This window comes from Phocoena phocoena, chromosome 4 (assembly GCF_963924675.1).
Source record: "Phocoena phocoena chromosome 4, mPhoPho1.1, whole genome shotgun sequence".
Taxonomy (NCBI): domain Eukaryota; kingdom Metazoa; phylum Chordata; class Mammalia; order Artiodactyla; family Phocoenidae; genus Phocoena; species Phocoena phocoena.
The window spans coordinates 111,845,156-111,869,125 of NC_089222.1; the positions used below are offsets into that span (position 1 = coordinate 111,845,156).

General features: G+C 35.3%; 1 protein-coding gene across 1 annotated transcript in view; it reads left to right on the forward strand.

The window, feature by feature from the left end:
* GBE1 (1,4-alpha-glucan branching enzyme 1) overlaps positions 1–23,970 on the forward strand; it is a 298,444-nt gene that overhangs the window by 269,602 nt on the left and 4,872 nt on the right. The window contains exon 15 of the mRNA XM_065876297.1: positions 12,866–12,983. Within this exon, the coding sequence (XP_065732369.1) occupies positions 12,866–12,983 (118 nt within the window). The remainder of the gene's footprint in view (positions 1–12,865; positions 12,984–23,970) is intronic.

The following is a 23,970-nucleotide window of genomic DNA, read 5'->3' on the forward strand; positions in this document are numbered from 1 at the left end:
TACATGGTAAGACTGTCTTTCTTATATTAACAATTATATCTTTACTGGAATATATTAGGTAAACATAAAGCTAAATTGTTGATTGATGGATGGATGGATGGATGTATGGATGGATGGCTGGATAGATGGAGGATACAGTTTCCTAATGGTGGAAGAGCCCTTAAAGTTGTTCAAAATTAAGTAATTAAAACACAAAGATTTCTATAATCTATTGCTTTTCCCTTAGAGCAGATGTTTAATTAAATGGTAGAAAGGAAAAATTGATAAAATATTATCAATAACATACATCATGATTTTGTAGAATTTGAAATTGTGGAATCTGCTGTCAGGATACTTGCTGAACAGACTTTCATAATAAGACCTATCATCTATTTACAAACATATGCTTTGCATGCTGCAAGCACTTTACATTCACTGTCTCATTTAGTAAACTTTTTCCTTTCCTAGGGAATAGCATTGCAAACTGTAGAGGAAGGAAAAATCCACAATGAAAACACTGGCCTGAAAGATTTCATATCTAAACTTTCTTTTTAAATTGTCCTTTATTTACTTAGTCCAGAACAGATTGTTCTCTTTTATTTTGAAAAATAAATTATACATATCACCTTTATATCTGATGCCAGCTTTTTAAAAATAGAGCATTCAGTATCTAAAATAAATTTCTAATATATTGAATGTTAAATTACTTTTTCCTTCTGCATCTCTGTAGAAATTAGCCCACCCTCCCCCCTTTTATTTTTTTTTTTCAGTGAACATCTCCTGCCTACGAGAAAGCTGTTTGGATCTTCTATAAGTGAGATATTTTTATTTTCATCATTTTCTGTTAAGCTGTTCTAACTCTCACAGAATCTCACAGGGTCAAATTGAGGGCTCAGTGTTTCATCTATATTTGAAAATGGTACCTGAGTATTCCAGAAGATTTCTTAAAATTAAGCCATTATCTAATTACTGGTTCATTATAAATGTTTAAGGGCTCTTAAGGATATATGGGTGCTACAACCAAAAGAAAGTTGTGTCTCTCCAGAGAAAAGTGGAAAAAGTAAAGCCATGAACAATGTGTTCTTGGAAACAGTGGTTTCAGTTATAACCATGTATAAGAACCATCTCTAATTCTATTAATGTGGTATCTCTTACCCTAACTGACGGCAAAATGCCTAATTAATCCCTATTTTATTTGTGAAATTTATCTGTGGAACTAATTAATCCTTTCGGTAGTTACATGATACCAACTGTTGAATAAGGAAAGCATTCTTTATTATGTTATTAAGTAAAATTATTTAATTAATATATAACTTAAGTGCAGTCATACTACCTTTTATTGGCATGCAATTAACATTTATGATAGGAACATTAATTTAAACAGAAGATTATTTTCTTTGTCTGTAAAATTATAACCATTACTGTAATTTTTTCCCCATAAGCTCTTTATTACTTAGGGAAATAGTCAATTTCACTCTACTACCTTCCCTTCTAACGCTCTTCCTTTTTGTTCAGCCTAAGGAAAACAAAAGGAAAATAAGTTTCTCTGTGGTAGCATTCTTTTCTGATTCTGAAACATTCCTTTCTTCAGTTTGTTCTCTTACCCTAACATTCTTATCTCACAGAGGCTCATGTAACTTGTATGGCAGTATGTATTTCTGGGTCTTATATTTGTAAACATTGAGAAATTTGCTCTTTTTACTAGGATAGTGGTTAAGAGCATTAGCTCTGGAATAAGACCATCTGAGAGTTCAAGTTCCATCTCTTCCACTTACTCATGAAAGTAATTTCTTTGTTTCCTAGTTTTCTCATTTTTAAAACACCTACTTGTAGAATTATTGTCAGAATTAAATGAGTTGATGGCATGTGAAAGGCTTGGCAACAGTGTCCAGCACATACTATAAGCTTAGTACCTGTTAGCTGCGATGGTCATAAAGTCTTCTGCTCCCTGCTATATCTTTTCCTCATTCTTGTGCCATTGGCCCACCTTTCTTCCTTACCTCCACTTTCTCCACATGCTGCACCACTATCTTGATTTCCCTTTCTTCTCTAATCACTCTTTGTGTTGTCTTTTTTCCCCTCAGATCCAAACCCAATCATTTATTCTTTTTTCTTGCTCTTTCCCCTTGAAGAACTCACACATGCTCATAACTTCAACTGTAGCTCTGTGAAGATGATCCCTAATTGCCCCTTCTACCATGGTCTTCTCCTATTCACTAAGTGAAATTTTGTGATGTTTAATGACTGTTAGGAAATACTGAGCAGTCTGGAATCATAGCTTTTTGAAAGGTAAAAGAACTGTAGCATGACCTGGTTCTATTCAATTAAATGGAATTGGTTGGATCAGATGTATTTTAGAGATGGTTTCCAAATTAGTACCAAAAGTTAAATTGCATAACACTTGACAGTGTATGAATACTTTTATTTATATTGACTCATCTTGCCATCTTGAAAATGGTACCTGAGTATTCCAGAAGATTTCTTAAAATTAAGCCATTATCTAATTACTGGTTCATCTTGACATCATCTTAGTGATGGGGTCAGGCAAGTATTTTTATCCTCAAATTAAATATAAGCATTAGAAAGATTTATAACTTTCACAAGATCATATTCTTAGTAAGTGAATAAATGTGATTTAAGTCTAGTTCCTGTAAGTTCAGCACAGTTTTTTACTTGGGCACCAGATAATTCACCTTTTGTTGCCCTGTAGAAACACCATTAAAATAAGTAAAGTGTGTCTCACTAACTACTTATAATTTTATTTGTTTTCTCTGCTTCTCTTTGTAGAAGTTAATGGTGTCTCTGACTAAATGTCATTTTTTGCAGTGTTACACTGTCCTAGTTTCTGACACAAACACAGATCAATTTAGCTGGAGTATTTTTAAAATAAACATATTCACTTTAAAGGGATAAAATGATTTTTTAAGGAAAAAGATGACTGCTCAAATATTTGTTAAACCAAGATATAAATCTAAGTATATTTCAGCTTCAAGTGCAGATTGGGAAAGTGTCATGCTAGGTGCTGAAGGATGTTAAAGGATAAAGGGTCTGGGGACTAAAAATCCCATAGAATAAAGAACACTTTACAAAGAGGTGAAAGAGAAGCGTCCTGCTATCATCAGCTTTCTTTCATTTAATTGTATATATTTCCTTTTCTTGCCTTAATAATTTTGAATGTAGGAAATTTATTCCTGGTGATATTTTGTTTGTTGACAGCTTCAGACAACTTACCTAAGGGATATACAGAATTGTCTTACTGGATTTGGTTAACTCTTTTATGACCATAGTAGTCACATCACTTTGGAATTTTAATAATATTTGGATAGTCTAAATAAAACTCAACATTTGTGAAATAACTATAAAAATAAATAATTAAGTCTACATAGAATTTGATCCAAAATGTGCCAGAATTTTTGCTCATTTCAATTACGTAAATCATCTTTATATTTGACTATCATAGCCAAAACATTGGTTCATTTTGTTTTGAATTGTACAAAAATGCACTTTTCAGAAATAACTTAGCAGCTTTACTCTTTTCTTGTGTAAGTCTTTTCCACATCTACCTAGTAATATTAAACCAATATGATTGTTTTCAAGATGATTGCAAACTACTATACTAGATTTATTATATCCCTGAAAAAATATATATATTAACAATCACATGTGTATGTGTGTTTAAAGCTCTCTCACTCAATTTTTTTGGTGCCTGTGGAGAAATGTTTACTTTGAATCTTTTTCCTCACAATCATCAACCTAGGTAAAGTTTTGATAGTTACTGACTGTGTGCCCAGAAGTGCTCAGGAATGACTGGGAGTAATGATGCATGTGCGTACACACACACACACACACACACACACACACACACACACACATACTCCTGTAAGCTTTACTTGACAGTTTCTCAAGGAAAGCTAGCTCAGCCCCTTCTCATTTACCTTTCTGAAGCACTGAGTAAGCCCTAAAGTATTAGATTTTCTATTTGGTCTTAAAAGTTAAAAGAGAAAGAAGAATATAGACTATACATTACTCCTAATAAATTTTGGCTTCAAATAAAGAAAAAGGATGTTTCTACTACCAACACTAAAAGAGTAAGCTTTCAAATGTTTAAGTATTTTAATGTTCATTTACTTTGCAGACTTTAACTGGCAGATGGTGGTAGAGTGTAGAAAATATTATACCTAAGTGCATATCCTGGCCTTGCCAAATTATGTATAAAATCATATATATATGATTTTTCACAGTCATTTTGATGTTCAATGCTTAACTTCAGTCATCTGTATAAAGAAGACTAAGCAGTCAAGTTGAAAATACAAGTCTTTGAGTATATGTCGACTTTAGTAAACATGTAATCATTTATCCACTTCAACTAAGAATTATATAAAATGTCTGTCTCCAGGGCTCATACCAATCAGAGTTATTCACTTGAGAATTAATTGCTTCAAGCTGACATGCATCTGTTTAACTGTTGTGACTGTTCCAGAAAGAAGGGAAAAAAATCTTTTAAAATATCCAAGTAAAACTTTATAGATAATGAAATGGGATTGTGTTAGAAGTTACATTGTACGGATCTGGAATATTAACTCTATAAAATGAGGGAAGAAAATCAAGGTTGTTCTTTTATGACTAAAGTAGTGTTAAATTATTTCTTAAAGTTTAGCAAGAGCATGCATAGATCAAAACCCAAGGAGGATACTACCATAGGAAAATAATGAAAAGAATATCCACTCAATAAATATTCCAGGTACTAATCTAGGTCCCAGGTAGAGGGGAAGAGGGGGGATGGGGAAAGACATATTTCCCTTATAGAGGTTTATTTTAATTAAAGGAAGAGAGAAAATATAATAATTAAATTTATAGGATGATAAAAGTTGATAATGCTGTGTTGAAAAATCAGGACAAATGCAAGAGCGTGTGGGGAAGTGTTTAATTTTCAGTTAGGATGTTCAGAGTAGGCTTCTCAATCTTTCTCAGAAGCATGAGGAGCATTTTTAAAAATTCATAAAATTTTAGGGCTTCCCTGGTGGCGCAGTGGTTGAGAGTCCGCCTGCCGATGCAGGGGACACAGGTTTGTGCCCCGGTCCGGGAAGATCCCACATGCCGCGGAGCAGCTGGGGCAGTGAGCCATGGCCGCTGAGCCTGCGCGTCCAGAGCCTGTGCTCCGCAACGGGAGAGGCCACAACAGTGAGAGGCCCACGTACCGAAAAAAAAAAAAAAAAAGAAAATTCATAAAATTTTAAAAAGTGTGTAGTCCTCAAATAGTTCAAGGTACTGTCCAATCAAACTTCAATGTTCAGCTTGTTTAAATAACAGGAAAAGTGTTTAGATTCTAGTGAGAACAAAGACATGGGAGAAAGGAATGGAAAAAAAGGTCACAAAGGAAGCAAAGGCCAAGTTGGGTGTAAAAAGTAAGAAAGTAAATCGACCTACTTTTACATTTTTCATCACTTTAGACAGCAGTTTAAATGGTCCAGGGTCTATAATAATAATATAAAGAGCAGCTAATAACTTGAGCATTTTTCCCAGCACTGGGCACTGTGTTAAGCACTTGATGTACACTGCTTCTGTGAATCCTTGCAGCAACACTCTGATATATTACCTCCATTTTACCAGTGAGAAACTGAGCCTCCAGGAAATTCAGTAACTTGCTGGAAGACACGCAATTGGTAATTGGCAGAATCGAGTTTAGAATGCAATTGTTGGACCCCAAAGCCATGCACCCACTGTATTTTACTGTTTTGGGATGCTTTCTCCTATTCTTGTCTGTCTGCATGAAATAGCTTAGATGATGCTTACTTACGCTAATTGTCATTATTTTTCAGGAACTTCGAAGTTTCCGATTATATTTTCCATTTATATATACATTGCATAGGACTCTATTAAAGGATGTATTAGAGTAAGTTTGGGTGAAGACGTTTCTTTATAGCCTATGTCAAGATTATATTGAGTTCAAAAGCACAAGCACAATATGTTTGTAAAAAATGTTGCATCTGCATGGTCAAAACTCATTTTGATGGCAAAGTATGTGTTTAAAAGTTGTATAAAAATTGGTTGTTTTTTCTTTTGCAGTTCTAAATAATTGCTATTGCTTCATCAAATAATTGAATTTATAAGTTCTTTGGGTAATAATCTTTAATGTCACAGACAAAGACCAACAATTTTAGAGGGAGGTTAGTCTAGACGTATGGGCATATTTTTTCCTTATTTTCCTTTCTTGAGTTACTGAGAAACAGTGACATTTTTTAGTTCAAGTTATATAATCTTCTAGGACAAAGAAAAGTTCCTAATTAGGTTAGTCAAAGAATTCTGTAAAGTATTTAGAATAATATTTCTATTTGCATAGAGAAATATGTAGTGCTCAATATTTTATATTATTCAATTTGGTGCCTAAGAATGAACTAATAATTTGCTTGAAAATGCATTTCAAAAAGCATAGCAATCCATTAATTAACATGGTAGATTATATTTGAGCCCCTCATCCTTTGAGTTTACTTTATTGTTATTCTGCATTGTACAATTTCTAAGAATGTATAGTTAAGGAAGTAAGCTTGCAGGAGTTGGAGTTTATTTTTTAGGCTAAAATCAGAAACCTGATGAAACAAGCACATTCTAAGTTATACTAGGAATATACTTTTGTTTTTCACTTAATTAAAACATGTGGTTGTCATTTAAACTTTTAATGAAAACAGTGTACACAAACTTGAATGCACATGTAGCTCATGCATTGAAGTTGTTGCTTTTTTCAAGGACAATAAAATTTTAATGTAAACTAATAAAAATTTAAAAAAATATATTGTACCCTTAAAGGGAATTTCCACTTGCCTTTCATTATATTTAAAATATACTTTGACTACATTCAGTAGTAAATTTCCTATTTATTTTTATTTTACCCTCTTTTAATTTTATTTTAGAAATAGTATAATATTGGGGGAGTTTTTTTTAAATTAAAGTTATTTAGAGCAAAAAGCTAAATGGATATTGTCTATTGAAAGTAATATACTCATAAATGTCCATCGCCCTATAATAGTTTCAAACAAATAATGAAAATATCATTTCCATTTCCATTGGTGAATTTTTAAATCATCGTATATTCTAGATGACAGAGCTAAAGATAAAAATGCCTAAATCACATACACATACACACACACACACACACACACACACACACACCTGCCTCATTCTAACACACATACATTCATAAAACATACAGCAACACATTACAAGTTTTTGCTACTTCTATATTTGGAAAGAGAGCAGAGAGACCAACTAAAGGTTGTCATTTATGACCATTTCTGTGGTTCAGGACAATAAATGATGTATAATTTAACTATATTTATAAAATAAAGAGACAGATCTATTTGAGACGCTATACAGCCATAACCTAAGATTTTGTGAATTATGGCTGGCAATAAATAAAATTCAATTCATGAAACATAGAAAGGGGAACATTATGTTAGAACACTGAGGCAAGTCCTGTGCTGGGTGGTTATCTTTAGACTGTTAAAAACATGAAATTATTTTTGTTTTCTACCACCTGTTCTTACACTGCCAGATGTTTGTTCACAGTTCCTTAGAATTTTGTACCTACTGTTTTCTGCCTTTGATACAGATTCTCCCTCCTGGGGTCACTTAACTCCCAAAAGTTATTGCAATCATAATACTATGGGTGGGTTGATTAAAGAATCAGATCTAAAAATAACGTACCAAATTCATATATTCTAAGTGTACATTTTTTTCACATTTTAACATGTCTTCAGTTGGGATGTGTCTTACAGTGATTATCATCGTAGTGATATTTTTCTCTTTATTGGATGTGTATAAAATAATTCATCTTAAAATTGAAGGTATCTTAGATTTAAAGATATATGGTAACTTACCAGCTTTGCCATCTTTATGGCCACCTAGTCACTAGAGAACCCCTTTTATTGTCACTGAGTCTGAAACCTCAGGGTTTGTACCTTACAATAAATTTCCTTAGTTTCTTCAGCAGGAGTGAAGTGAGTTTAGTGCAGAATGATTTAAACGATAGTACTTCTTACATCAAAATCCTTATACTTTGAACAGACACTTTATCAAGTGGCTGAGCAAACACAGCAGCTTTTGAAGTATTTGAAGAGCCATTGAATTTAAGAGTCTTCATGTCTTCACTGTTCTTTAATCTTATTAGTACAGGTCTTCAGAACATGGCTCTTCCTTGGTTCAAATTTAAGGACACATGATAAAATAATGCTTAAAACTTCTTATCTACTTCAACCTGTTGATAGATATATCAAATACTTAAGAAGCTCTTGAATTTAAAATAAGAAGAAATAATATTTTAAAATGATAATCAAATGGATAGGGATCTATTTGATCTCCTTTTTTAAAAGGAAAATCTCTATAAAAATTCTATCATTCTATCATTCTTTCCCTGCTGTATTTTCCCAAATTGAGCAAGGTACATTTTTTCAGTTCAATAATTTTGTGTTCCCCAATCAAGTGACCAAATGAACCAACTAAACAAGAAATTGATCTAGAACAAATGCAATAAACCTCAGATATCCAGACTCCTTAAGTAATGTTAAGAATTACAGTCCTTTAACACCAATCTTTTAAATTTAATTAAACACTCAGATGGATATCACTTTATCTGTTTTCCTTGTTTTTGTTCTACATGTCATGTTCATTCCAACCTCTTTATGCTTAGAATCTCAAATTTAGAATTAAACAAGAAATTGCCTGCGAAAACACTTTGCCTGATTCTTGGCATAAAATAGGCATCCACTTGAGGAGAGTAGGGTAATTAGATCTGAATTTGACTTGTGTCTACATCCCAACTCTGCCACTAAACTTATTGTGTGTCTTTGGGCACAACTATTCTCCCCTTCCAAGTGTTTCCCCAAATTGAGCATCAGTTTCCTTACATTTGAGTACCATTAGTTGCACATCCAAAATCTCATTGGTTTATGTATGTCTCTCCATTTGCATTATCCAAGTTTAGCCATACTACTATCCGTGAACCATTGTTAGGTCCCTGGCTGGTTTCTCTGACTTAGTCTTTCCTTTGTTCATCCTATTCTACCCTCAACCTTCAGGTTAATTTTTTTTTTTTTTTTTTTTGCGGTACACGGGCCTCTCACTGTTGTGGCTCCGGACGCACAGGCTTAGCGGCCATGGCTCACGGACCTAGCCGCTCCGCGGCATGTGGGATCTTCCCGGACCGGGGCACGAACCCGTGTCCCCTGCATCGGCAGGCAGACTCTCAACCACTGCGCCATCAGGGAAGCCCCAGTTTAATTTTTTTGATTGTCATAACCTTTCTCACAAACCTTCAATGTTCTCATACTTAATTACAAAATAAATCTTAACAGTCTAGCCTAGCCTTTAAAAGTTTTTGTTTACAGACTGTCAATCCTACCTTCCCTCCTTGGCTCTACCTCTCATTGCATATTGCTTTCTGTTTTATTTATAGACATTCATATTCATTTCTAATCTCCCCTTAATAGGCTATGAGTTGCATGTGAACTAAAACCACATCTTAGTCATTTTTTTTTTATATCTTGTACAGTGCCTCCTACATTGTGTGTATTTATTAAGTGAATGGGAAAATAATTTCTCCTACTTTCCTCGAATATAAAAAATAAGACATGTACTTTGGCCTTTCTTGGTGAATCAGAATTGTCATCCTGAATATCAGTTTCAAAGATGTATTGAGAAGCTATTATGAGAAGGCAGTCTGCTAGGTGTAGGGAGGTAGCTATGAATTAAAGAGATGTGAAGGTGTTGAGATGTCCTGCTAAATTTGTTTTATCCACTGTGGAACTGGAAACCACATGAAGAAGGTAGTTTAAGTGTAAATTGGCTCTGAGTTATATTTTCAGAGGGATGTTCTTTAGTGGAAGACAGGGCTTTGTAGGGATATTGGTGCTGTGTGGGTCCCACGTCATGTGCATGTGTGTATCTGTGTGTTTGTGTGTGCTCACATGTACATGAGAAAGAGGGAGTGAGGGAATGCCTGAGTGAGAGAAGAGAAAAACAAAAATCCAATTGCACATAAAACCTCTTTAAAAATGTTTATGCTAAGCAGTGTTCCTAAAAGACGGGGTTTCCTGATTTTTGTGTCAACTATGAATTGGCATTTTCCATTGGCACTTGCCATCTACGTCTACAAGGATTAAATCATGAGCTGCTGGATCTGCTGACTTTCAACACCCCCTGAAAGGAGTTCAGGTGGAGAGCAGAAACGAGGCACTCTGTGCTCTGGGAAAAACTGGCAGATCAGGCCTTCAGATAGTTAGATATTTTCAGGAGCAATTTTATGAGCCCAATTCTTGTATCTCCTCATATATAAAAAAGCACTAAAATCCTTCATGGTGACGTCTGCTCCTGTGACTAGCAGTAACCTGCACGAGACTAGTAGAAAACTTCTGTAAAAAATATGTGCTTGATTGCATGTACTCCCCCGTCACCAAAACCACATATATACTGACCTTCCCCCCTGCCTCTTTGGAGCAGTTTCTCAGAGCTATCTGGGATGCTGTCTCCCAGACTACAGTCCTCATTTTGCCCCAAATAAAACTTAACTCACAACTCTAACATTGTGCATTTTTTTAAGTTGACACTTGAGTAATATGTTGTAGTAATTTACAATTATAAAGCTCTTTCACAATCATTACTTTTAATCTAGTGTTTTAAATTGTTGGAATTTCTGGAGTTTAAGGGATGTGTTTTCTAAAGGACGTGGCTGTATTCCCTGGGTAATAGAGACACAGGGCTGGGGAATTCCAAAAGTGGCCACAGCAGAATTTTTTTCTTCAAATTATAGATTAGAGAAATATGTCTAAACTGATATTTTGAAACTTTATGGCTTTTGTAAGGTTTTTCTTTATAGCTATAAATTATAGATTAAGTGAGTAGATTCTAACCATTTTCAGTGTGATGACCCCTCTCAATGTCAAAAAAATTGCTTCTTATATAACAATTGTTCTTTCAGTATCCTTGATTGAGAAAATATATCAAAAAACTTACTACAAATTCTGTGACTTTTTAAATGAATTTATATCTCATTAATCAAAAAAGTGCATATTCTTTGAAATACAGTACCAAATGGGTATAATAACATAATTTAGTCTTCAGACAATGTACATACAGAATCCATCCCAGTCCCTTTTAATAACATAATTACTCATTCTGTGAGACCCTTATAACACAATGACCAGTGATTATCAACCCACAGCTTGGGAATCGGTGCTTTTCATGGTATACTTGCTGTCTTCAGTCACAACTACCAATAATCTATGCTGTTAACCAATAATTTAATAATTGATACTGTATTTCAAGTGTTTTAGAAAGGATTCTAGGTCATTATTCTCTAAACTGTATTGTACTCTTTTTGTTTTTGTTTAATGCTTTTTGAAGACTGTGCAAGTATTTAATGAACTAGGATGAAGAACCAAAACTAAACTTTTATTTTAGTAGTTCCTTTAATTCCACAATGCTTCATTTATTTACCATGCCCCTAATGATTTGTTTTCACTGTGTGTATTTCCCCATTAAATAAATCCATATGCTCAAATCATGTGCAGCTCTACTGAGTGACTTTAGAATGAATGAGCTTGTGCCCAAGAGTCACCTTTTGAACTCAGACTTTCTCCCCCTCCCTCTCCCTCTCTTTTAAACACAGTAACATGCTGATTACAGTATTAGTCTAAATTTGCATCAGAGTAGGCTGACCTGGATTGACTGAAATGGCGCCACCACTCCCAGCAAAAGTTCCTGTGGTGCGTCCATCTGCATCTCTTACCCAAACAGAAGTCCCCTAGGCATGAAAATATGGTCATAGTTTGTCATCCACATGTACTTTTTTTTTCCCATGTACTTTTAATGTGATAACTTTAGCTGTAATGAAAAGGTACAAACGTTTCTGAGATTAAATATTTATATACGAGGAAAAGAAAATACAAAGCACCTAGACACCTATCTGTCTCCCTCCTTAGGCTAGAAGAAACTTAAATTTCTAGGTACCCATTTATATTTACTTGTGGATTTTTTAATCAAGTATCATTTCTAGACTTTCTGAGCATAAGTTTGAACACAATAACCATAGCTGTTATTTTGTTATAAATACAATAATGCTAACATGCATAATAGCTCATTGTGAAAAATCAGATGTTAAGTTGTAGCAGATCACATGATTGCAGCATGAATCCACCTGTGGCATGATGGGTAGTATATTTGCATGATCTTGTGCATTAATAGAAGCATGCTGCTTGTAACCAAGGGGAAAGAATGAGCCTACTTGGTCTTCAGGCCACACATGGACCTTTAGTTCTCTTCTGTGTTCCTCACTTTATCAACCACGATCTAGCAAACTGCAGTGAATTCAGAGATAGGGAAATAGTAAAAAGCCATATCAAATGAGTAATGAGCAAAGGTTCTGGGATTACATTTAGTAAGTATTTAGTTATGTATGCAGAGGACACATGGAGACAAAATAGCTATTATTAAATATTTGAAAATTACTGTATTTTGAACTTATTCCTTATGGCTTTTCTGGGTAGAAAAAGTCCCAAGAAATCAAAATTCTGTTCAATATGGAGAAGAATTTCTAACAAATGGAATTAGTTACATGAAGAGGAAAGTAGATTCTTCACTAGTAGGTATGGATGATCATGTGACGAGCTGTGATAAAAGGATAACAAGGATCCCATGGGTGTGCGGACTAGATAGCCTATAAAGCCCCTTTCAAACATGATAAACTCAAACTCAGAAATCTTAGAGAAGAAATGAGAACATAGCACAAATCATCATTAAACAGTTTTCAAAATATTCGCTTTTAAATCCTGTCTCAGAAATGTTTTATAATGTCTCATTCAACTCCTAAACCGTTGTGATTCCTTAAGAGTTGTACGTACAAAATTGTGCTAGATTCAGATGCCGCGGAATATGGAGGACACCAGAGACTGGACCACAATACCGATTTCTTTTCTAAACCTTTTGAACATAACAACTGTCCCTATTCTCTTTTGGTAAGTAAGATTTTTAAGGTATTTTCATTTCATTTAAATTTAATTCTGTATTTTCAAAATGATGTGTTTTTGTCCAAGGAAACAACTCTTCAACAAGTAAGCAACTTGGAGACAAGGCAGAGAGGAGGGAAATAGGATTGCACTAAAAAAATAGATGCAATGTGTGGTGCTAGACTGAACTGGGTTCTGGAAAAACAAGTAATAAAGGATATTTAGCTGACAATTGAGGAAATTTGAATATTAATAGGATTAAAAATTATTTCTCAAAAAATAAAAGGAAGGCACATTTTAGTTTTCTTTCTATTATGAATATTTCTATTTTTATACAATTTACTTTCCTTCTGTTCTTGCTTTCTCTGTAATATTTTACATTAAGCAAATTTCTACATTATTGGTTATCTAATGAAGTTTAATTTAAAACACCTTAAAAGAATCTATATATACATCTTTTTCTTTCATGTAGTTATTGATGACTGAATTCATTCTAGTTATAAAATTCTCTGGTTTCCTTATATTACTGAGGAGAGTGTTGTATTATATTAACTAACTTTTACTTTGTGATGTTGACACAATGAAAGAATTTTGCTTTAGACTACTAAATTTAATTTCTTTTAAAAATGTAGATAAAATTTTGCCATTTGCAACAATATGGATGGACCTGGAGGGTATTATGCTTGGTGAAGTAAGTCAGACAGAGAAAGACAGATACCATTTGTTATCACTTATATGTGGAATCTGAAAAATAAACAAATAAATGAATATAACAAAACAGAAATAGAGTCACAGATATACGGAACTAACTAGTGGTTACCAGTGTGGGGAGGGAAGAGGGTAACAGCAGGATAGGGGGAGGGATTAAGAAGTACAAACTACTATGTATAAAATAAACAAGCTGCAAGGATATACTGTATAGCACAGAGAATATAGCCAATATTTTATAATAACTATAAATGGAGTATAATATATAAAAATTTTGAATCACTATGTTGTACACCTGAAACTAATATTATAAATCAACTATATCAATAAAAAGAATTAATGTAGAATTTAGAAGCTCTGCAGATTTGGAGGAATTCTTCATTTAATTTATGGCCAAGTCAACATCTGCATTATGTATGTTTTCCTTTTCCTGACTAGTTATATATCTATCTTTCTTCCTCTTCCCTCTTCTCTCTGTCTCAGATCTGCATTTTTTTGTTTGTTTCACTATAAAATGTCTTGGATTAAGATTTAAGTCAGAAAGAGAAAAACAAATATCGTATATTAATGCATGTATGTGGAATCTAGAAAAATGGCACAGATGAACCTATTTGCAGGGCAGGAATAGAAAGGCAGACATAGAGAATGGATGTGTGGACACGGAGGGAGTAAGGGGAGGGTGGATGAATTGGGAGGTAAGGTTTGACATAAATACACTACCATACATAAAATAGGTAGCTAGTAGGAACCTGCTATATAGCACAGGGAGCTTAGCTTGGTGCTCTGTGATGGCCTCATTGGGTGGGACGGTAGGGGGGAGGGAGGTCTAAGAGGGAGGGGATGTGTGTATGCGTATGGCTGATTCACTTCAACGTGCGGCAGAAACTAACACAACGTTGTAAAGCAATTATACTCCAATAAAGAAAAAGAAGAAAAAAAAAGAAAAAGGAAAGATTTGTTTCACTTATGTGAGGCCAGGATGTATCCCACAAATGTATGGCTTTATCATTGCTGTTAAATTCTCTCATTTTTTTTTAAGTTTGGGTAAAAGTGAAGCATGAGAATCTGTTTGGTACCCCTGGCTCCTCCATTTTTCTACTATATTCCCAACTCTTAGGGTGGTACCAGCACCTTACTTTGTAAGCTGCCATATTATATATGTCAAAGACAGTCGCATAAAATAAAATGAGCAGGGATGAGCAAGATTAAGTTGTTGATTATCAGCTCTGAGGAAAGTCAGTAGCCTTAGGAAACCTAGGTGTTACCCTATGTGTGTGTTGAGGTGGGGTGTTGATGATGTTGATATGGCTTAGATAGAGATCTAGATTCATATGTATTTTCAAGAGGGAGGGCTCAAAGCTGCTAGTGGATTCTATCTCCAAAGAATGATTGCCGTAGTTTGTCAGAACATTCAGTTTTGACATGTAAAATAAGACTGATACAAATAGTTTCTGAAATGAACAAGAAAATCATCTTAAAGCTCTGAAATAACCAAAAGAGTTAGAGACCCCTGAGGGGTTAGGGAAGGTGACAGCTCATAAAGAGGAGTCATGGAGAAGTAGCACCCACTTGTGATAAAGCTGAACTTGAACCAGTTGAACTAGACTGAAAGGGTTTTAAAAGTTTCAGATAGCAAAAATGTTATATAGCCAACTTTCCTAAAGGTTCGTGTATCCAAAGAGGGCTCTGTTGGGGAGGGAAGCCTGGTAATATAGTAAAAAAAGACCACAAAATGTCATGGCAGGGAATTTGGGATCATTTACCAGCTATGAGAACTTGAGTAATTTGATCTTTTTGTGACTCAGTTTCCCTGTCTGCATAGTGAGGATTAATAATAGTATCCTGCCTACATACAGCAAGAGGTTCTTGCGAGGCATAAATTAATTAACACAGCCAAGCTTTGGGGAAGCTGCAAAATAGTACTGCACATGTATTCAAAAGTTACTATTGTTGTGGCTATTCAATAATTGTTTAGGTATTTTAAGCGTGTCAGGACATTAGGTGCTTTGAGGATATTCTCCCAATTTTGGAAAAATTATCATCTTAGGCAAGGGCTTGCAATCTTTGAGGGTGTGCAAAAAATATCTTGACATCCCTTTGATTTTTTAAGAGCAAAGATATTCTGTTATAATTAAAACAAGCCAAGTAACCAGTGGCAGAAACAGTCAAGAGATTACTTTTCAAGCACTAATTGAATTGATCTTCCAAATATGGACTGTGCAGTTCTAAATTAGCAGGTGGAATGGAGAAGGTCAGATAAGTCTCCATAAGAGGTAGAGGAATACAGCACTGCAAGCACATGAGAAATAGAACACTGCCTGTAATAGAATTCTGATCCAACTCGGTCAAAAGGTAAAGATTGGCCCTGTCTTCTCAGCAGCAGCATCTTGTTTTCGATAACTACTGATGCTTTAGGAATGACTCCATTTATTTTATTTTTTAATTTTTTTATGTTTTTTATTGGAGTATAGTTGTTTCCCAGTGTTGTGCTAGTTTCTACTGTACAGCAAAGTGGAGTTACCTGTGCTATACAGCAGGTTCTTATTAGTTATCTATTTTATACATATAAGTGTATATATGTCCATCCCAATCACTGAGTTCATCACACCCCCCAACACTTACCCCCTGCTTTTCCCCTTTGGTGTCCTTACATTTGTTCTCTACATCTGTGTCTCTATTTCTGCTTTGCAAACAGGTTCATCTGTACCATTTTTCTAGTTTCCACATATATGCGTTAATATACAATATTTGTTTTTCTTTTTCTGACTTACTTCACTGTATGACAATCTCTAGGTCCAGCCACACCTATACAAATGATCCAATTTCGTGACTTTTTATGGCTGAGTAATATTCCATTGTACAAATGTACCACATCTTCTTTATCCATTTGTCTGTCAATGGACATTTAGGTTGCTTCCATGACCTAGCTATTGTAAATAGTGCTGCAATAAACATTGGGGTGCATGTGTCTCTTTGAATTATGATTTTCTCAGGGAATATGCCCAGTAGTGGGATTGCTGAGTCATATGGTAATTCTATTTTTAGTTTTTTAAGGAACCTCCATCTGTTCTCCATAGTGGCTGTATCAATTTACATTCCCACCAACAGTGCAAGAGGGTTCCCTTTTCTCCACACCCTCTCCAGCATTTATTGTTTGTAGATTTTCTGATGATGCCCATTCTAACCAGTGTGAGGTGATACCTCATTGTAGTTTTGATTTGCATTTCTCTAATGATTAGTGATGTTGAGCAGCTTTTCATGTGCTCCTTGGCCATCTGTATGTCTTCTTTGGAGAAATGTCTGTTCAGGTCTTCTGCCCATTTTTGGATTGGGTGGTTTGTTTTTTTAATATTGAGCTGCATGAGCTGTTTATATATTTTGGAGATTAATCCTTTGTCCATTGATTCATTTGCAAATATTTTCTCCCATTCTGAGGGTTGTCTTTTTCTCTTGTTTATGGTTTCCTTTGCTGTGCAACAGTTTTTAACTTTCATTAGGTCCATGTGTTTATTTTTGTTTCTATTTCCATTATTCTAGGAGGTGGGTCAAAAAGGTATTGCTGTGATTTATGTCAGAGAGTGTTCTTCCTATGTTTTCCTCTAAGAGTTTTATAGTGTCCGGTTTTACACTTAAGTCTTTAATCCATTTTGAGTTTATTTTTGTGTATGGTGTTAGGGAGTGTTCTAATTTCATTCTTTTACTTGTAGCTGTCCAGTTTTCTCAGCACCACTTATGGAAGAGACTGTCTTTTCTCCACTGTATATCCTTGCCTCCTTTTTCATAGATTGGTTGACCATAGGTGTGTGAGTTAATCTCTGGGCTTTCTATCCTGTTCCATTGATCTATATTTCTGTTTTTCTGCCGGTACAATATTGTCTTGATTACTGTAGCTTTGTAGTATAGTATGAAGGCAGGAAGCCTGATTTCTCTAGCTCCATTTTTTTTTTGTTTTCTCAAGATTGCTTTGCCTATTCAGGGTCTTTTGTGTCTCCACACAAATTTTAAGATTTATTGTTCTAGCTCTGTAAAAAATGCCATTGGTAATTTGATAGGGATTGCATTGAATCTGTAGATTGCTTTGGGTAGTATAGTCATTTTCACAATATTGATTCTTCCAATCCAAGAACATGGTATATCCCTCCATCAGTTTGTGTCATCTTTGATTTCTTTCACCAGTGTCTTATACTTTTCTGAGTACAGGTCTTTTACCTCCATAGATAGGTTTATTCCTAGGTATTTTATTCTTTCTGTTGAAATGGTGAGTAGGATTGTTTCCTGAATTTTTCTTTGTGATCTTTTGTTGTTACTGTCTAGGAATGCAAGAGATTTCTGTGCATTAGTTTTCTATCCTGCAACTTTGCCAAATTTGTTGATTAGCTCTAGTAGTTTTCTGGTGGCATCTTTAGGATTTTCTATGTATAGTATCATGTCATCTGAAAGGAGTGACAGTTTTACTTCTTCTTTTCCATTTTGTATTCCTTTTATTTCTTTGTTTTCTCTGATTCACATGGCTAGGACTTCCAAAACTATGTTGAATAATAGTGGTGAGAGTGGACATTCTTGTCTCTTTCCTGATCTTCAAGGAAATGCTTTCAGTTTTTCACCATTGAGAATGATGTTTGCTGTGGATTTGTCGTATATGGCCTTTATTATGTTGAGGTACGTTCCCTCTATGCCCACTTTCTGGAGAGTTTTTACCATAAATTGGTGTTAAATTTTGTCAAAAGCTTTTTCTGCATCTATTGAGATGATCATATTCTTTTTCTCCTTTGATTTGTTAATATGGTGTATCACATTGATTGATTTGCATAGATTGAAGAATCCTTGCATCCCTTGGATAAATCCCACTTGATCATGGTGTATCATCCTTTTAATGTGTTGCTGGATTCTGTTTGCTAGGATTTTGTTGAGGATTTTTGCATCTATACTCATCAGTGATATTGGTCTGTAATTTTCTTTTTTTTGTCGTATCTTGATCTGGCTTTGGTATCAGGGTGATGGTGGCCTCCTAGAAAGAGTTTGGGAGTGTTTCTTCCTCTGCAATTTTTTGGAAGAGTTTGAGAAGGATGGGTGTTATCTCTTCTCTAAATGTTTGATAGAATTCACCTATGAAGCCATCTGGTTCTGGACATTTGTTTGTTGGAAGATTTTTAATCACAGTTTCAATTTCATTACTTGTGATTGGTCTGTTCATATTTTCTATTTCTTCCTGGTTCAGTCTTGGAAGGTTATACCTTTCTAAGAATTTGTCCATTTCTTCCAGGTTGTCCATTTTATTGGTATAGAGTTGCTTGTAGTAGTCTCTTACGAAGCTTTGTGTTTCTGCAGTGTCCATTTTAACTTGTCCTTTTTCATTTCTAATTTTATTGATTTGAGTCTCCTCCCTGTTTTTCTTGATGAGTCTGGCTAAAGGTTTATCAATTTTGTTCATCTTCTCAGAGAACCAGCTTTTAGTTTTATTGATCTTTGCTATTGTTTCCTTTGTTTCTATTTCATTTATTTCTGCTCTGATCTTTATGATTTCTTTCCTTCTACTAATTTTGGGGCTTTGTTTGTTCTTTCTGTAGTTCCTTTAGGTGTAAGGTTAGATTGTTTATTTGAAATTTTTCTTGTTTCTTCAGGTAGGATTTTATTGCTATAAACTTCCCTCTTAGAGCTGCTTTTGCTGCATCCCATAGATTTTGGGTCGTCGTGTTTTCCTTGTCATTTGTCTCTAGTTATTTTTTGATTTCCTCTTTGATTTCTTCAGTGATGTCTTGGTTACTTAGTAGCATATTGCTTAGCCTCCATAGGTTCGTTTTTTTACGGTTTTTTTTCCTGTAATTTATTTCTAATCTCACAGCATTGTGGTCAGAAAAGATGTTTAATACGATTTCAATTTTCTTCAGTTTAGCAGGGCTTCATTTGTGACCCAAGATGTGATCTATCCTGGAGAATGTTCCTGTGCACTTGAGAAGAAAGTGTAATCTGTGGTTTTCAGATGGAATGCCCTATAAATATCAGTTAAATCCGTCTGGTTTATTGTGTCATTTAAAGCTTCTGTTTCCTTATTTGTTTTCATTTTGGGTGATCTGTCCATTGGTGTAAGTGAGGTGTTAAAGTCACCCACTATTATTGTGTTACTGTCGATTTCCTCTTTTATAGCTGTTAGCAGTTGCCTTATGTATTGAGGTGCTCCTATGTTGGGTGCATATATGTTTATAATTATTATATCTTCTTCTTGGATTGATCCCTTGATCATTATGTAGTGTCCATCCTTGTCTCTTGTAACATTCTTTATTTTAAAGTCTATTTTGTCTGATATGAGTATTGCTACTCCAGGTTACTTCTGATTTCCATTTGCATGGAATATCTTTTTCCACCCCCTCACTTTCAGTCTGTATGTGTCCCTAGGTCTGAAATAGGTCTCCTGTAGACAGCATAAGGTATGTGTCTTGTTTTTGTATCCATTCAGCAAGCCTGTGTCTTTTGGTTGTAGCATTTAATCCATTCATATTTAAGGTAATTATCGATATGTATGTACCTATTACCATTTTCTTAATTGTTTTGGGTTTGGTTTTTAGGTCCTTGTCTTCTCTTGTGTTTCTGACTTAGAGAAGTTCCTTCAGCATTTGTTTTAGAGCTGGTTTGGTTGTGCTGAATTCTCTTAGCTTTTGCTTGTCTGTAAAGCTTTTGATTTCACCATCCAATCTCAATGAGACCTGTGCTGGGTAGAGTATTCTTTGTTGTAGGTTGTTCCCTTTCATCACTTTAAATATATTGTAACTGTCCCTTCTGGCTTGAAAAGTTTCTGCTGAGAAATCAGCTGTTAACCTTATGGGAGTTCCCTTGTACGTTAGTTGTCGTTCTTCCCTTGTTGCTTTTAATTTTCCTTTGTCTTTAATTTTTGTGAGTTTGATTACTATATGCCTTGGTGTGTTTCTCCTTGGATTTATCCTGCCTGGGACTCTCTGCACTTCCTGGATTTGGGTGGCTATTTACTTCCCCATGTGACAGAAGTTTTCAATTATAGTGTCTTGAAATGTTTTCTCGGGTCCTTTCTCTCTCTCTCTCTTCTCCTTCTGGGGCCCCTATAATGTGAATGTTTGTGCATTTAATGTTGTCCCAGAGGTCTCTTAGACTGTCTTCATTTCTTTTCATTCTTTTTTCTTTATTCTGTTCCACGGCAGTGAATTCCACCAGTCTGTCTTCTAGGTCACTTATCTGTTCTTCTACCTCAGTTATTCTGCTATTGATTCCTTCTAGTGTATTTTTCATTTCAGTTATTGTATTGTTCATCTCTGTTTGTTTGTTCTTTAATTCTTCTAGGTCTTTGTTAAACATTTCTTGCATCTTCTCAATCCTTGCCTCCATTCTTTTTCCTAGGTCCTAGATCATCTTCGCTATCATTATTCTGAATTATTCTTCTGGAAAGTTGCCTATCTCTACTTCATTTAGTTGTTTTTCTGGGGTTTTATCTTGTTCCTTCATCTTGGACATAGTCCTCTGCCTTTTCATCTTGTCTGTCTTTCTGTGATTGTGATTTTCATTCCGCAAGCTGCAGGATTGTAGTTCTTCTTGCTTCTGCTGTCTGCCCTCTGGTGGATGAGGCTATTTAAGAGGCTTGTGCAGGCTTCCTGATGGGAGGGACCTGTGGTGGGTAGAGCTGGGTGTTGCTCTGGTGGGTAGAGCTCAGTAAAACTGTAATCCGCTTGTCTGCTGATGGTTGGGGCTGTGTTCCTTCCCTGGTTGTTGTTTGGCCTGAGGTGACCCAGCACTGGAGCCTGCAGGCTCTTTGGTGGGGCTAATGGTGGACTCTCGGAGGCCTCAAGCCAATGAATACTTCCCAGAACTTCTGCTGCCAGTGTCCTTGTCCCTGCGGTGAGCCACAGCCATCCCCTGCCTCTGCAGGAGACCCCCCGACACTAGCAGGTAGGTCTGGTTTAGACTCCTATGGGGTCACTGCTCTTTCCCTCGGGTCCTGGTGTGCACACTACTTTGTGTGTGCCCTCTAAGTGTGGAGTCTCTGTTTCCCCCCTGTCCTGTCAAAGTCTTGCAATCAAATCCCACTGGCCTTCAAAGTCCAATTCTCTGGGGATTCCTCCTCCCATTGCTGGACCGCAGGTCGGGAAGCCTGATGTGGGGCTCAGAACCTTCACTCCAGTAGGTGAACTTCTGTGGTTTAATTATTCTCCAGTTTGTGAGTTGCCCACCCAGCGGTTATGGGATTTGATTTTATCATGATTGTGCCCCTCCTACCATTTCATTGCAGCTTCTCCTTCGTCTCTGGATGTTGTGTATCTTTTTTGGTGAGTTCCAGTGCCTTTCTATTGATGATTGTTTAGCAATTAGTTGTGGTTCCAGTGCTCTTGGAGGAGAGAGTGAGTGCATGTCCTTCTACTCCACCATCTTGAACCAATCTAGGAATGACTCATTTTAAATAAGTCTTTAGACTCCAGATGAAGTGATCACTGGTTTTAATGTAAAAATAAGGGAACCCAATAAATCAACTGTACTTCAATTAAAAAAAAATTGGTTGGTGGTTAGGGATGATTTCTTAAGCAAGGTGTGTGTACCTAAAATATTCATTATAGTATTTCATATATTTTTGTATATGACATTGTGATTTTTGTAATAATTTATATTAACGCAATAAAATAATATAATAAAATTTTGGGGGGCTTCCATGGTGGCACAGTGTTTGAGAGTCTGCCTGCCGATGCAGGGGACACGGGTTCGTGCCCTGGTCCGGAAAGATCTCACATGCTGCGGAGCAGCTAGGCCCGTGAGTCATGGCTGCTGAGCCTGCGCGTCCGGAGCCTGTGCTCCGCAACGGGAGAGGCCACAATAGTGAGAGGCCCGCGTACCGCAAAAAACAAACAAAAAATAATAATAATATAATAAAATTTTTTTAAAAGAATAAGGGAGCCCAAGTAGACCTGAAAATCCAATAAAACAGATTCATTCTTACCAGAGTTATCCTTCAAAGAGCCAAAGAAAAAAATTACATTAATATACATACCTAATATAAGAATGCATCATCATAATGGAACTCTTTATTAAACTGATCAATATGCGCTGGTATCCAATCAGGTTTCTTGAACATGACCCTAAGTGCTCTAGGTTTCATTCAACCACCTTCTGCCTCCCACATGCCTAGAATAAAGAGGGAAGGGGAGAAAAAATGTAATTTTTTTTCTTTTCCATGAAATTTCTGTCCATCATAACTAGTACACTGTATTTGCCAAAGCTTAATTTGCAAGCTCAATAATCCAAAGGATCTGCTGATTAAGTGTCAAATCTGTTTTCAAAGATAGCAACAAACAGAGCTCAAGGGAATCTTAAAATAGCCATATATGCTGCAGCATCACCAGGTACCATCCCAGTGTCTTCTTTATATGCTCCATCAGTTGAAACTGTTAAGCCAGAGGAGAACTGCATGTGTACTACTGTTGAAACATACATGCTGAGGTCGGAGTATCTCACAAATGCCAAGAAGCTATAGGGCAGAACTTTTCCATTCTTCTTTACTGACAGTTTTTGGAACTCCGTTTTAGCATAATGATTTCTCTATATTTTGGTTCCTGATATAGGAACTTATATTAACCTATATCTTAATCAGTGCATGAGGAGGGGCAGGGGTGCTCTCTTTCTCTTTTCTGATTCATAAATTCAAATTCCATGGCACAAATGGAAGAGCAGAGATTATTGAACCTGAAATAAATTAGATTCCTTTACAATAACTTAAGCAGTCTTAATGGTGAAACGTGAATAAAGCAATAGTTTTAGCATCTATTACTTTGCCAATTAATCTCCTTATCCTTAAGAAGTAGATCTGTTTATTCCCATTCTAAATTTAGTGATTCAAAGATAGACTTCTAGTTTAAATAGGGCATTTGGCATAGAGGTATCTATCTTATTGTCCCTCAGTTGTAGGCATTGAAAATATAAATTAAGTTGGGAAATGTTTTTTGCTCTATCCAGAATTATGAAAATGTTTAGGTTTTTTTTTCAGGCAAAATCAATTTTGATTCTTAAAGTTTACTCTTTTTCATATTCTAAACTAAATGAGATAATATATACTTGTACATTAATAAGATTTTTTTCTTAGAAAATATTTTATGAACTAAAGCATGTATGTGAAAATTGAAATTATTATATATGTCACCCTTATTTTTCAAAATAATCTTTGATTTTTTATGACAAGTGTATATAGATTGTTAAGGGTCTAATGCCCTTTTCATCAAATGATGTTATCACTCTGATTATGTGCTATTGCTAACTTTTACAATTTCTAAGAACATTTCAA